The sequence below is a fragment of the Salvelinus namaycush genome, chromosome 5 (genome assembly GCF_016432855.1).
Source record: "Salvelinus namaycush isolate Seneca chromosome 5, SaNama_1.0, whole genome shotgun sequence".
Lineage (NCBI taxonomy): Eukaryota > Metazoa > Chordata > Actinopteri > Salmoniformes > Salmonidae > Salvelinus > Salvelinus namaycush.
Window position 1 is genome coordinate 24,614,520 of NC_052311.1, and position 14,624 is coordinate 24,629,143.

At 41.2% G+C, this 14,624-nt stretch overlaps 1 protein-coding gene and 1 pseudogene across 1 annotated transcript; both read left to right on the plus strand.

The window, feature by feature from the left end:
• Positions 1-1,252: 1,252 nt before the first annotated feature.
• LOC120046982 lies at positions 1,253-6,611 on the plus strand (annotated as a pseudogene).
• A 596-nt stretch (positions 6,612-7,207) lies between these two features.
• On the plus strand, positions 7,208-11,578 carry ran (RAN, member RAS oncogene family). Its single transcript, XM_038993800.1, has 7 exons — positions 7,208-7,275; positions 8,202-8,265; positions 8,391-8,475; positions 8,906-9,031; positions 10,494-10,681; positions 10,855-11,025; positions 11,194-11,578. Exons 2-7 carry the CDS (start codon positions 8,233-8,235, stop codon positions 11,236-11,238), a joined length of 648 nt encoding a protein of 215 aa, XP_038849728.1. The 5' UTR covers positions 7,208-7,275; positions 8,202-8,232; the 3' UTR covers positions 11,239-11,578.
• Positions 11,579-14,624: the final 3,046 nt, after the last annotated feature.

Consider the following 14,624-nt stretch of genomic DNA (forward strand, 5'->3'; position numbering starts at 1 on the left):
ACAATTTATGATATAACACAATGGATGGCAAATTCATCATTCGTCATACTGCATTGATATTTTATATTATTTATAACGTGTTACGCTTTGTTTTGTTTTAGATTGAATGTTTTGCATGCCAACGGTGGTTCCATGTGCTGTAACTAGGAATGAAGACAAAATAGTTCAACAGAGTAAAGAACACAAACTGGAAGTGCAGTCTTTGTTGTTGAAAATGTATGCTCTACCCCATCCACACTGAAGTGGCTCTGAAATCATCAACCAGGGATAAAGAGAAAGTTAACTCTGTGAAATGTTTCATACTTAATTGAAGTTAAGTGTCTGTTGACATGTTGGGAAAGATTAAAGGTCTACAATTTGTGTTTAATTTGTCAATATTACATTTTTATTCATTGATTTACTGGCCACCATTACTGTGGTTACATGTTCAGTATATGTATTGACCAGCAAACCCACTGCAGCCTACCTAACTAGCTCACTCTCCATCCCTGCTTTGGACAATTAATACCATGACTCTCGTACTTTGCCCTTTATGGTTGATATTAACGATGAAAGGAGATATTCTGTCTCTCTCCTATTGTGTACCGTAGTTAAATACTGTGGAAAAATAAAAAACAGGGAAATAAGTACTTAGAACTACCAATTATTGTAGATAAATATTAAAGAAAAGGGGTAAACACAACACGGGACTGAACCCCCTAATTGTCAAACTAATATTAATGTACAACAATATAGAAGATACATGACTAGAGTTTATGCAATATGGGTGTATATCCACTGCATGCTTCTTAGGTGTGTAATTGACATGACCAAGGAACTATTGCAAATTTGAAACTATGAAAAATGTACTCTACACTGCGTAATTTTACAGTACACAAACAAGAGTGTGCAATATAGAAGGGTAGTCAAGGAACATTAGGTCACATGACCAAGAAGCTATTGAAATTTTACATTTGGAAAAATTTATGTAAAATCATGTGAGATGAAAATAGACAAACTAAAGGGTGTGCAGTGTGTAGGCCCACTGAGTGGACTTTCTGAACCATGTTTGAAGTCACCAGGTCACATGACCAAGGAGCTATTGAAATTCTACATTTTGAAAAATTATTTTAAAATCTTGTGAGATGAAAATGTACAAACTAAAGGGTGTGCAATGTGTGTCTATGCCATCGGGTTAGCTACAACCAGTTTTGAAAGTGTTAGGAGTAATGTTTAAAGAGCTATTGAAATTTGAAAAATTTGATTTGTCACTATGTTGACGGTCCCTGGTGGACGTAAGGAAAACTACAGGCGAAAATCCGTCGAATATCCTACCTGTAACTGTCTTTACCTCGGTCAGCCACTCCACTAAGTAGCAGGCCAGTGATTGCTTTGCAATGCTTGCAGTTAGCCACTGATTACTTCCAAACCACTCATTGTTGAATTTGCGATTTCCAACTTGTTGTGTAATGGGTATGTCTAATGGCCGATGAGCACCGATACATTTTATCTATAAATTCTCTTCATTATTTCTCTTCATATGACAAAGATTAAAAAGGATTTGCCAGTAGATTGTAGACTTGATTCATGATGATGAATGCTAGCTAAGATTTTGAAAGTAAGATGTTGACATGATCAGTCCAATCAAAGCTACTGTACATATAACGTGATTTGATGTCATTTTATCTGTGGCCAATGACCTTGAGCCTTCTTGGAAGGGCACTTATAATATAACTCTATGGCAGGACTCAAAGGTGTTAGGATTTATGTTTATGCACTATAGCCTGTTAGCATATTGTTTGAAGATGAATGTTGTTTTGTTACACACACACACAAACAATACAGATGGGTGTGTGTGTGTAGGTGTGTAAGGACTGACCAACACAGGCCATAAAAGCTGTGGTCAGTCTGGAGAGGGGAGGGGTGCATCACTCTAGGCCAACCAGGGTGGTTGGGAGACTGTTCCGTACCATATTAGGAATTGTGTGAGTGAAGAATCAAGGGGAGACACAAGACGGAGCTAATCTACCCAGCAACCAGATGTGGACAAAGGAAAGCGCCAAGGGGCTTGGACAAGTCCGAGGGCCAGCAAAGGCGGGGCAAAGTCTAAACCGCGCCCAGCCTCTACTGTGATAGGCCAACAGACGCGTTGGAACTACGTCATCACGGTATAAGAACAGCTGTTTACGTACTTCCTGCCAGTTCCCTGTTTACCCTGCGCGGTGATACAGCGAACCCGTATATACGAAAATTGCATTTGCCATTCATTGTTTGCGGTAATTAAACATAATTAAAGAAAGTTAGCAGACCTTGCTTTTTATTTATCCTGACACCGGATGTGTAACACGCAGCGTTCACAAAGGGCTGACATTTTTGGATGTCAGCTCTTACTAAGCACTTAGACTTGGCCTGTGAGGTAGTGTCCCCATGAGTGACAGAACACTGAGCCAATCAGGAGCAATACTTCTATTTTCTGCTGGCTCGCCCCACCACCACTGAGCTAGGCTGAAACACCTGCATTTTGGAGCTGAGTTACTCAAGAAAACCAAAAAGAGACCATGTTTGAATGCGGCTTTATTATTTCAATTATATACTCTCTTTTTTTTTACATAGTTTGCAAACTGATATATGCGACACATATTAATGCCAAAATAACATGCAAAAAAAGTGCTCTGCCCTAAATGCCCTGAATGATGGGTTGCCACTGTTTATGTCATAGTTGTAATGTCTTCACTATTATTCTACAATGTAGAAAATAGTAAAAATAAAGAAAAACCCTTGAAAGAGTAGGTGTGTCCAAACTTTTGACTGGTACTGTATGTGCAACAAAAGTTCAACTTTCACCTTCTGCTACCCTTTATGTCAAGCGGTTTACGCATAGAGTTTGATGCATATACCACGCCGACAGGGTCATTTCATTTTGGTACACCAGCATTACATTCATTTCCAATGAAAAGCTGCGTTTGTGCAGCATTGCGTTGCAGAGGCAGTTGCAGTGCATATGTTGGATTTATCGAACGTATGCGTCAAACTGTATAAGTAGACAGCTTGAATGTGAATGTTGAACTTTTGTTGCATACATAACCAGATGATGCTGCATAATATTTCGCGCAAAACACTGTCGGTGTAATCGAGTTGTGACTGCTGCCGCTCGAGTCTGCAGGTGGGTTTATTTATATATCTTTACAATGATTGATGCTGTTTGCAGTTATATATTACAAAGTAGTAATTTATCATGTTTATTTCGTTTTTTAATCGGTATTCCTGCATTTCCAATTACTATCAGTGCTCAGAAAATATAAGGATATACTGAGCGCCGCTTGTCGGATACTTGGGAAGTTATAGCCAACCGTGCCTTATTATTCAACTTTTTTTTTTTTTATTATAGAACCGTTTTTCCTTAAGGTTTATTCATCAAATCATAGCCAGTTAATGTTATATCCACTGTGCCAGATTTACGATGATCTGCACGCTTTTCCTTTCAACTTTGTTTGCCAGTGACATTAACCATATTTATTGCTACAGTAGTATCCTATGCTGCAGGCCTAAATGTTCGTGCGGCTACAATTTTATGACATTTATTTGTACGGTCAGTATGATGTAAGGGCCAGATTGGGGACGGGAGATTAGGAAAGTGCAGGGTAAATCAGCTGCCTGGCAGTCTGTTCACCGCTTTACACACTCACAAATAGTGTCTGTGTTTAGGATGTGCTCACTGGAGGTCACATAGAATGGTTTTTTTCTGCTGCTGGACATGTGGGATCAGAATCCAATATTTGGTCTATTTGACTCATTTACTTTTCAACAAATGCTCCATCTCTCTCTTTCACTCTCTCCAGTTTCTTCTTTCTGTGATGTCTACTGCATTGTGTGCTTTACTGCTCCAGGCCAGGTAACACAAGACACCTCTAAATCTAATTGCCCTGAAGCTTCCAATGTTAGTGAATTGTGGACTTGCATTGCATCCTTATGACAGTCTGCCTTAATTTGGGGGTGATGGATACCTGTGTCACTCTCCTCTCTGTTTCTTTGTTAGGCGTCTTTGCAGTCAACAGCCTTGCCTTGGTTCGACACTTCAGCCTCAGTATACAGAGAGGGATGTACAGTAAGTAACACAAATGTTGATATTTAGTAGCAATAACACAATTGATTGTGCTACTGATTTAGGGCAGCCCCCCGCAACTCTTTGATTCAGACGGTTTGGGTTAAATGTGGAAGAGACATTTCGGTTGAATGATTTCAGTTGTGCAACTGACTAGGCATCCCCCTTTCACATTATCTGCCTCTCTTCTCTTCTCTCTCTTTCTCTGTCTGTCTGTGTAGAGTATGTGAATGCCAAAGAGCTGCCCCTTGATATGAGGTCAATCACAGACCGAGCTGCTCAGACTCTCCTGTGGACCGAGCTCTTCAGAGGTGACGCACACACACACACACACACACACACACACCATAGGCCTAAATAACATATTTTTTGTTGTATTTTATTTGACAATTTGTGGCTTTTTTTTTTTTACAACAAAAAAACCAATCATACATAGACAAAAACGATAAACAACTTAACGTTTACATACATTTCCCACCATATCCATCCCCAATGTTGTTTCTAATACTTGTAAGACTGCCCCAAATGACTTAAAATTGTGTTATGTTGTTTCTGTCTGTAGCCAGATTTTTTTCAATATTTAAATAATAAAGCATTTGCTTCTTCCATTCTCTTAACAGTGGAGTATAATTATTTAAGTAATAGCTTCTTCAATATAAGTGAGGAAAATAATATTGTCCAACCCATTGGGTATCTCACTGCACCCCCATATGCCATGTCTTGAGGTATGCCAATAGACCGATTAAAAGTCAATTTACATTGTAAAACTGACAGCCAGCTTTCTAACTCTGCCCATAACTTTTGGACTTCATAGCACTACCAGAAGGCAATAATTAGTTTTACACTTAAGACATGACTCTGCTGTTGTGCTGTAGCATTTGTCAATTTTGTCTCTTGTTTAATAAATTCTATAACATTCCTTTACCTGTCTTCCCACACTCCTCCAGGTTTGGGGATGAGTTACCTTTTCCGCGAGCCCGCTACCATCAATTAACCCGTTTGAGAAGGGTCCCCTGTCTCCTCGTTTCCGTGGGGAACACGCTCTGCGCCGGTACCCCAACGGAGAGGAGCATTGTATCGCCTGCAAGCTGTGTGAGGCTGTCTGCCCTGCCCAGGTGACCTTATACACACCTACTGTACCCTATACACACACTGGCACTGGCAATGCACTACACTGCCCTCAATGCCCTGGTCAATATACACACTGGTACTACAAACTACTGTATATAGGCCTATATATCAGTAATACTTGATTGTATGTACCTGCAGTCCACAACATTACCCAGGGTATAGGTAACTTCATATACTTTACTATGGAATGCTACCCCAACCAGGTAACCCCTATAAAGTCCAGGTATGTCCCCCCCAGGTAATTTCCTACCCTCCTGCACAGCTCAATAGAGCCCCATAGAGTTCACATGGTTGACATTCCCTCCTCCTGTTCAATAAGTCCTCTCTCTGCTGCCCCTTGTGTCTGCCACAGGCCATTACCATTGAGGTTGAGACGCGTGCAGACGCAGCAGGAGGACCACTCGCTATTACATTGACATGACCAAGTGCATCTACTGTGGCTTCTGCCAGGAGGCCTGCCCTGATGATGCTATTGTGGAGGTAAACAGCTCACAACCCATCTCTTTCTTTCTTTTTTTCAATTCAATGGACTTTATTGGCATGGGAAACATGTTTACATTCCCAAAGCAAGTGAAATAGATAATAAACAAAAGTTAAATAAATAATAAAATTGTACAGTAAACATTACACTCACAAAAGTTTCAAAGGAATAGAGACTTTTCAAATGTCATATTATGGCTATGTACTGTGTTGTAATGATGTACATACAGTTAAATTGCAAAAAGGAGAATAAACATACATAAATATGGGTTGTATTTACAATGGTGTTTGTTCTTCACTGGTTGCCCTTTTCTTGTGGCAACAGGTCACAAATCTTGCTGCTGTGATGGCACACTGGGGTATTTCACCTAATAGATGGGGCGGCAGGGTAGCCTAGTGTTGGACTAGTAACCTGGACTAGTAACCTAGTGTTGGACTAGTAACCGAAAGGTTGCAAGTTCAAACCCCTGAGCTGACAAGGTACAAATCTGTCATTCTGCCCCTGAACAGGCAGTTAACCACTGTTCCTAGGCTGTCATTGAAAATAAGAATTTGTTCTTAACTGACTTGCCTAGTTAGTTAAATAAAGGTATAAATAGTTATGGGAGTTTATCGAAATTGGATTTGTTTTCAAATTCTTTATGGGTCTCTGTAATCTGAGGGAAATATCACTCTCTCTCAGTTTGTCAAATTCTAGAACAGAAAATTCAGCAGCCTATTCCAGAACTTCTGGATTATTCTAGGGCTAAGGGTTTCTGGATTTATTTCTCTCTTTCATGTCCCTCAGGGTCCAAACTTTGAGTTTGCCACAGAGACCCACGAGGAGTTGCTGTACAACAAAGAGAAGCTACTGAACAATGGAGATCAGTGGGAGTCGGAAATTGCTGCCAACATACAGGCAGACTACCTCTATAGATAGACCATCGTACTGGCAAACCAACCTAACTACATATACTATGCATACCGTAAACACTAAGACAATCTAATGTCAATGAATATTACACAAACAAACAAGGCCTTATATCATACATTTAACATGGAGAGCCAGTGTCAAAGGGAAAAAAACACACAAGTGTAAAAGTGCACACAAATTGTACATTAATCATTATTTGATGCACATTTTGATGCACATTTTGTCATTAACAAAAACTTTAAAGTATTATAACTGTAGATGAAATTGTAGGTTATGTACTGTATTTGTATGAAGAAAATAAATCATGTTTTGAAGGCCTCTTTTTGTGTATCTTTTCATCCACTTTTGGAAGAAGTTTAAAAGTGATATCTTGGCACTGTAGCTCGATTTGCCCTAATGAAAAATGTATCAACCCCTACAAAAATGTCCATTAATTATAATCGACATACTAATATGCATTTCCTGTTGCTGCAGGATTATTTTTCTGTTCTAGCATACTGGCTCAAATTAAGATCCTACATCTGTGCCTGTATGATATCATCGGGAGTTGTAACAAAAAGCATTGCATTGCTGGCCTTGATCACATGACATGGGCGGAAACTGACTCAATTCCACGCTGAATCTCCCGCGAACGCAGCCATTTACTCTTTTTCTCTTCGTTTCAACGCTGGTGAGTCTGAACATTTTTCCTGATGTGATGCTTGTCGAAATTCATTTTTTAATCTTTGTGAATCAAAATTGGTTTAGTCGGAGACAATAAAGTACGTTGTTGGTATACTTATACACTCAGTTTAGTAGTTATGTTGATAGTATGCGAAGTTATTAGATAATTTTATTGATTTCCAAGCCCATGCTAGCGAACGTTAGCTACCATGTTAGCTTGCAGCGAACGTTAGCTTTGTGATAAGTGGTTCTGTTGGCGAAATGCTAGCTAACTGGATTGCTAGACTTTACCTAATTTGTTGTTTCTGCAATTGAAGCTAACTATTGTTATTGACAATACAAATAACATTCGACCAGTTGTGTGCTTTGAGACGGAGTTAGTTTGTTAGACAACAAACGTTAGTCTTTTAGCTAAACGGGGGACAGATTTTAGCGCTGCACAGACATTGTTCCAGTCGAAACTAGAAAAGTGCGGCAGCCTCAGCCTGCTGAATCAATGGCGTACTCATCAAATGCTAACTGTTAGCTAGCCTTTCTCTGCGTTGAGGATGCATGCTGTGCTAGGAAAAATAAAACTATTTTATTTAGAAAGCATATTTCTGCATTTAGGTTGTAATACTTCTGATTGTTTACACGTTTAAATATCGTGTTGTCAGATGTCTGAAAATATGCAATGTATTTGGAAGAAGTTGATACAATAAAAATCGCCCAAAAACAAGCGTTAGCTAGCGAGGTTACTTGTTGGTTAGCTAGCAGCTAGTTCCTGGGCGCGTGCTGCTGTCTCGATATGTCGAAAGTTAGTTTGTTGTAGTTGAGCGATCCCATCATCAGAAAATAGTTATCAAACCAGTTAACTCTGTAGATAGTTGACCCATCTACACAGGTTATGTAACTAGTTAACGTAACCATTCCGGCGCCTTGTTCTGTTTTTAGGAGAACATCAAAATACACGACACATTTAACAATGGCAGAAGGCGAGCCACAGGTCCAGTTCAAGGTGAGGGCTATTATATCTCAGACGTCAACGGTTTTAGAGCATGAAATTGGATTATATGTTTGGTCATGAGTGGTTAGCTGCTGTTTTCACCTATGTTTCAACTTCTATCCCTCTTCCCCTCTCAGCTTGTGTTGGTTGGCGATGGAGGAACGGGAAAGACCACTTTCGTCAAAAGACATTTGACGGGAGAGTTTGAGAAGAAATATGTTGGTAAGTCACTCCCATCGGCATGTAATTGCTTAAACAACACATTGTTGTTTTTTTATATTGAGAACACAGCCACATGGGATGATAAATGGGTGTTAGGCCTCTGCACACAGCCTGTAATAGTAGAATGCTTCATCAGAGTTTGTCATTGGGAGGGAGCAATGTTGGCAGATTAAACTGTCAAAATGCAGAGGCCTCCAATATGAGAGGATACATGGAGGCACCAGATGGCAATGTGCAGCAAGGGTGTGACACTGAATGAAACAAACAGCCACCATTCTAGCATCTTCTAATCTCCAGTGTTACTAAACTGTCTTTCTCCTCTCATCATTTCTCCTTTGCACCCCAACTATCTCTCCCTTATTTCTTGCTATCTCTCCCCTCATTTCTCCTGTTGGGTTTCCCCTCTATTCTCCCCTTTCCTTCCTTCTAGCCACTCTGGGAGTGGAGGTGCACCCGCTGGTCTTCCACACTAACAGAGGGGCCATCAAATACAACGTGTGGGACACAGCCGGGCAGGAGAAGTTTGGAGGGCTCCGAGACGGCTACTACATCCAAGGTATGGTATAAAACGATACTTATTAGCTTATCCTAGAGTTTCTCATGACCAGGAGGAAGAACTCTAACTCTAGTTACTAAAAAATAACTAAAAAGGAACTAATGAATGACAATAGCTATTCTAACAATGGGTAACCACTAGAGGTCGGCCGATTATTGGAGGAACAAAAAAGGCGGTACCGATTAATCAGTCTTTTCACATTTTTTTTGTGTGTAATGACAATTACAACAATTCTGAATGAACAATAAACACTTGCATTTTAACTTAATATAATACTTAAATAAAATCAATTTAGTCTCAAATAATGAAACATGTACAATTTGGTTTAAATAATGCTGTTTGAATAATTTTTTCTCCATGTTGGAGAAAAAAGTAAAAGTGCAATATGTGCCATGTAAAAAAAAAAAGCTATCGTTTAAGTTCCTTGCTCAGAACATATGAAAGCTGGTGATTCCCTTTAACATGAGTCTTCAATATTCCCAGTTAAGAAGTTTTAGGTTGTAGTTATTGGACTATTTCTCTATACCATTTTGTATTTCATAGACTTTCATAGACTGTTGGATGTTCTTATAGGCACTTTAGTATTGCCAGCCTAATCTCGGGAGTTGATGGGCTTGAAGTCATAAACAGAGCTGTGCTTCAAGCGCTGCGAAGAGCTGCTGGCAAACGCAGGAAAGTGCTGTTAGAATGAATGCTAACGATCCTGCTGCTGCCTACCACCGCTCAGACTGCTCTATCAAATCAGACTTAATTATAATAAACACAGAAATACGAGCCATAAGTCATTAATATAGTCAAATCCGGAAACGTATAATAAAAAATAACGTTTATTCTTTTGGTGAAATACGGAACCGTTCCATATTTTATCGAACGGGTGGCAACCCTAAGTCTAAATATTGCTGTTACATTGCACATCCTTCAATGTTATTTCATAATTATGTAAAATTCTGCTAAATTAATTGGTCTTTGTTAGGAAGAAATGGTCTTCACACAGTTCGCAACAAGCTAGGCGTCACAAACTGCTGCCTAGAAGTGACACAATTTCAGGCACTGCATTGATTATATGCAACGCAGGACAAGCTAGTTAAACTAGTAATATCATCAACCATGTGTAGTTTGATTGTTTTTCATAAGATAAGTTTAATGCTAGCAAGCAACTTACCATGGCTCCTCGCTGCCTGCACTCGCTTAACAGGTGGTCAGCCTGCCACGCAGTCTCCCCGTGGACTGCAATATAATCGGCGCCCAAAAATGCTGATTACCGATTTGTTATGAAAACTTGAAATCGGTCCTAATTAATCGGTTGATCTCTAGTAACCACTTCCCCCTCTAAGGATGCTGTGTTGAGTAGATTCATGTTGTCACTCTCCCTCTACATCCTTCTCTTGCTTTCTTTGACTCTTCACTCCATCTGTGCTTTTCTCTCCACTCCTACTTTGTACTCTCACTTTCCACTCTCCAGCACAGTGTGCGATCATCATGTTTGACGTCACGTCTCGAGTCACCTACAAGAACGTACCCAACTGGCATCGTGACCTGGTGCGTGTCTGTGAGAACATTCCCATAGTCCTCTGCGGCAACAAGGTGGACATCAAAGACCGGAAAGTCAAAGCCAAGAGCATCGTATTCCATCGCAAGAAGAACCTCCAGGTAATTATTACACACTTTATTACAGTAGACTGTCCTTATGCAGTGTGTTTCTGTGCAAACTGAAAGACTAGCCCTGATTGAAATAATGGGTAAACAAGCAACATTTGTGACCTTGTGCACCACAGCAAGGTGATGATAATCCTCTCTTCTCATTCTCACCCCTTCTCTCTCAGTACTATGACATCTCTGCTAAGAGTAATTACAACTTTGAGAAGCCCTTCCTGTGGCTAGCACGGAAGCTGATTGGAGACCCCAACCTGGAATTTGTGGCCATGCCCGCCCTCGCCCCCCCAGAGATCCTCATGGACCCCTCCCTCGCTGCGCAGTACGAGCACGACCTCAAAGTGAGTAGAACTATAGTGGCCCAGCACGGGTAGATGGACTGCATAGAGACCAGACTGTCAAATGTTATCAGATGAAATTGGCTAGATTACATATCAATGTCTTTAGTTATGTTGCTGATTGTAAATGGTGTATCGTCATAACAGTTATTCACTTTCTCCGCCCTCCAGGTTGCATCAGAAACAGCGCTCCCAGATGAAGATGATGACCTTTAACCTGTTACCTATGACCCCCCCCCTACCCCCGCGTGGCAGGAAGTTGTCTGAGTTTGGCCCCTTTACTGTAAAATCCCGTTGCAGATTTATTTTTGAACTCTATTTTTTTGTTTTGCTTGTGTTTTAAAACGGAAAGAAATACAAACATGGTGAAGTCGTGTGGTTCTCTAGTTTCACTGTAAGACACACCGCCCTAGTGTTGGCATGGCAATGTTACTCACCATCATCAAGCACCACCCTCTGCCCTTCCCCGGCACACACGCTGGGCTAAGGCCGACTGACCGGAAGCACTTGGGGGGGGAATAAACTTTGAATAAAAACATTCTCAATATAAAATGCAGTTCTGATTTCATTGTTTTGCTAAATGTTTTAACGTGTGGCTAGGGGGTAGACGTTAAGCACGGTAGACACATCTTAAGTAGCTGATAAGAGGCCAGGGTTGGAGTCAATTACATTTTACTGCAGGTTCCTTCATAAATGACTTACCAATTAGACTGAAGAATTAAGGGATTTGCTGCAAGACCGGTCTAAATCCTTTTCTTTCACGGGGACCCCCTCATGTTGGCAAAATGTTTATTCCCATAGTCTTGTCTTAATCAACCGGTGAATGATAATAGCAAGGACTAGTAAGCAACATTTAAAAATGTATATACATTTTTCATTATTTTGTCCTCCCCACGTAATTGGAAGAAGTGTAAACGGAGCCTATTAGCTACAAAGGTAACGCAAAACTGGGGCTGTGAAGAGTACAGAATTATGGGTAACTGGCCATTGTCATGCAAATAACCAGTTGTAATTGCCATTTAAAAAATGCGCTTGTAATGCATCTTGGAAAGACAGTGCCTAATGAATACAACTACGGCATACCTAACTAATGCAGTACCTTCTGAAAGTATTCAGACCCATTGACTTATTAGAATTTTGTTACAGCCTAATTCTAAAATGGATAAGTTTTCCACTCAATCTAGACAATACCCCATAATGACAAAACAAAAACAGGTTTTTAGAAATGTGAAATGTTTATCACATTTAAGTATTCAGACCCTTTACTCAGTAATTTGTTGAAGCAGCTATTACAGCCTCGGGTCTTGGGTATGACGCTACAAGCTCGGCGCACCTGTATTTGGGGAGGTTATCCCATTCTCCTCTGCATGTCTTCTCAAGATCTGTCAGGTTGGATGGGGAGTGTCGCTGCACAGCTATTTTCAGGTCTCCAGAGATGTTCGATTGGGTTTATGTCCGGGCTCTGGCTGTGCCACTCAAGGACACTTGTTCCGAAGCCACACCTGCGTTGTTTTGGCTGTGTGCTTTAGGGTCGTTGTCCTGTTGGAAGGTGAACCTTCGCCCCAGTCTGAGGTCCTGAGCACACTGGAGCAGGTTTTCATCAAGGATCTTTCTACTTTGCTCTGTTCATCTTTCCCTTGATCCTGACTAGTCTCCCAGTCTCTGCCTCTGAAAAAAAATCCCCACAGCATGATGCTGCCACCATGAGAATAAACCCTCAAAGCTGCCCATGTCCCTTAATGTTGTTGTGGTTGTTACTTACAAGGAGTGATGGCTGAGCTCTAATCACCACTTCATTAAGTCAGGATTCCTATTTGACTGCCATGCCTCCTTGCCCATCCAACATTTCCTCATCTCCCAAGTCTTCTAATATGACTATCCCGATGCGCCTCCCTCTTTTTCCCCTACCCCTCTACAAAGGTTCTCCCTGCAGGTGGTCACTGAGTCCAAGGTGCTAAAGGAGCTCAAACTTGTCACCAAAAAACATCTGGTTTAGATCCTTTATTCTTTAAGATTGCTGCCCCTCATCGCCAAGCCTGTCTCCTCTCTGGGGAGGTTCCCATTGCTTGGAAGGCAGCCTCGGTGCATCCTTTATTTTAAAGGGGGAGATCAAGCTGATCCTAACTGTTATAGGCCTATCTCTATTTTGCCCTGTTTATCAAGTGTTGGAAAACTTGTCAATAATCGACTGACTTTCTTGATGTCTATAGTATTCTCTCGGTATGCTATCTGGTTTCCGCTCAGGTTATGGATGTCACTGCAACGTTAAAGGTGCTCAATGATGTCACCGTCGCCCTTGATTCTAAGCAGTGTTGTGCTGCAATTTTTGAATTGGCCAAAGATTTTGATACGGTAGAACATTCCATTCTTGTGAGCCGGCTAAGGAGTATTGGTGGCTGAGGGGTCTTTGGCCTGGTTTGATAACTACCTCTCTCAAAGTGTGTAGTGTATAAAGTCAGAACATCTGCTGTCTCAGCCACTGCCTGTCACCAACGGAGTAACCCAAGGCTCGATCCTAGGCCCACGCTCCTCTCAATTTACATCAACAACATAGCTCAAGCAGTAGGAAGCTCTCTCATCCATTTATATGCAGATGAAACAGTCTTATACTCAGCTGGCCCCTCCCCAGATAGTGTGTTAAAAGCTCTACAACAAAGTTTTCTTAGTGTCCAACAAGCTTTCTCTGCCCTTAACCTTGTTCTGAACACCTCCAAAACAAAGGTGATGTGGTTTGGTAAGAAGAATGCCCCCTCTCCCCACCGGTGTGATTACTACCTCTGAGGGTTTAGAGCTTGAGGTAGTCACCTCATACAAGTACTTGGGAGTATGGCTAGCTGGTACACTGTCCTTCTCTCAGCACATATCAAAGTTGCAGGCTAAGGTTCCATCATGACTTGGCATCCTCTATCGTAATTGCTCCTCTTTCACCACAGCTTCCAAACTAACCCTGATTCAGATGACCATCCTACCCATGCTATATTACGGAGACGTAATTTATAGATCGGCAGGTAAGGGTGCTCTCCTAGCGGCTAGATGTTACCAATCGACATCAGGTTTGCCACCAATGCTCCTGATAGGACACATCACTGCACTATACTCCTCTGTAAACTGGTCATCTCTGTATACATGTCGCAAGACCCACTGGTTGATGCTTATTTATTAAACCCTCTTAGGCCTCACTCCCCCCTATCTGAGATACCTACTGCAGCCCTCATCCTCTACATACAACACCTGTTCTGCCAGTCACATTCTGTTGAAGGTCCCCAAAGCACACACATCCCTGGGTTGCTCCTCTTTTCAGTTCGCTGCAGCTAGCGACTGGAACGAGCTGCAAAAAACAGTCAAACTGGATCGTTTTATCTTCATTCAAAGACTTAATCAAGGACACTCTTACTGACAGTTGTGGCTGCTTCGTTTAATGTATTGTTGTCTCTACCTTCTTGCCCTTTGTGCTGTTGTCTGTGCCCAATACTGTGTGTACCATGTTTTGTGCTGCTAGCGTGTTTCTACCATGTTGTTACCATGCTGTGTTTTCATGTGTTTCTGCCATGCTATGTTGTCGTCTTAGGTCTCTCTTTATGTAGTGTTATGGTGTCTTTCTT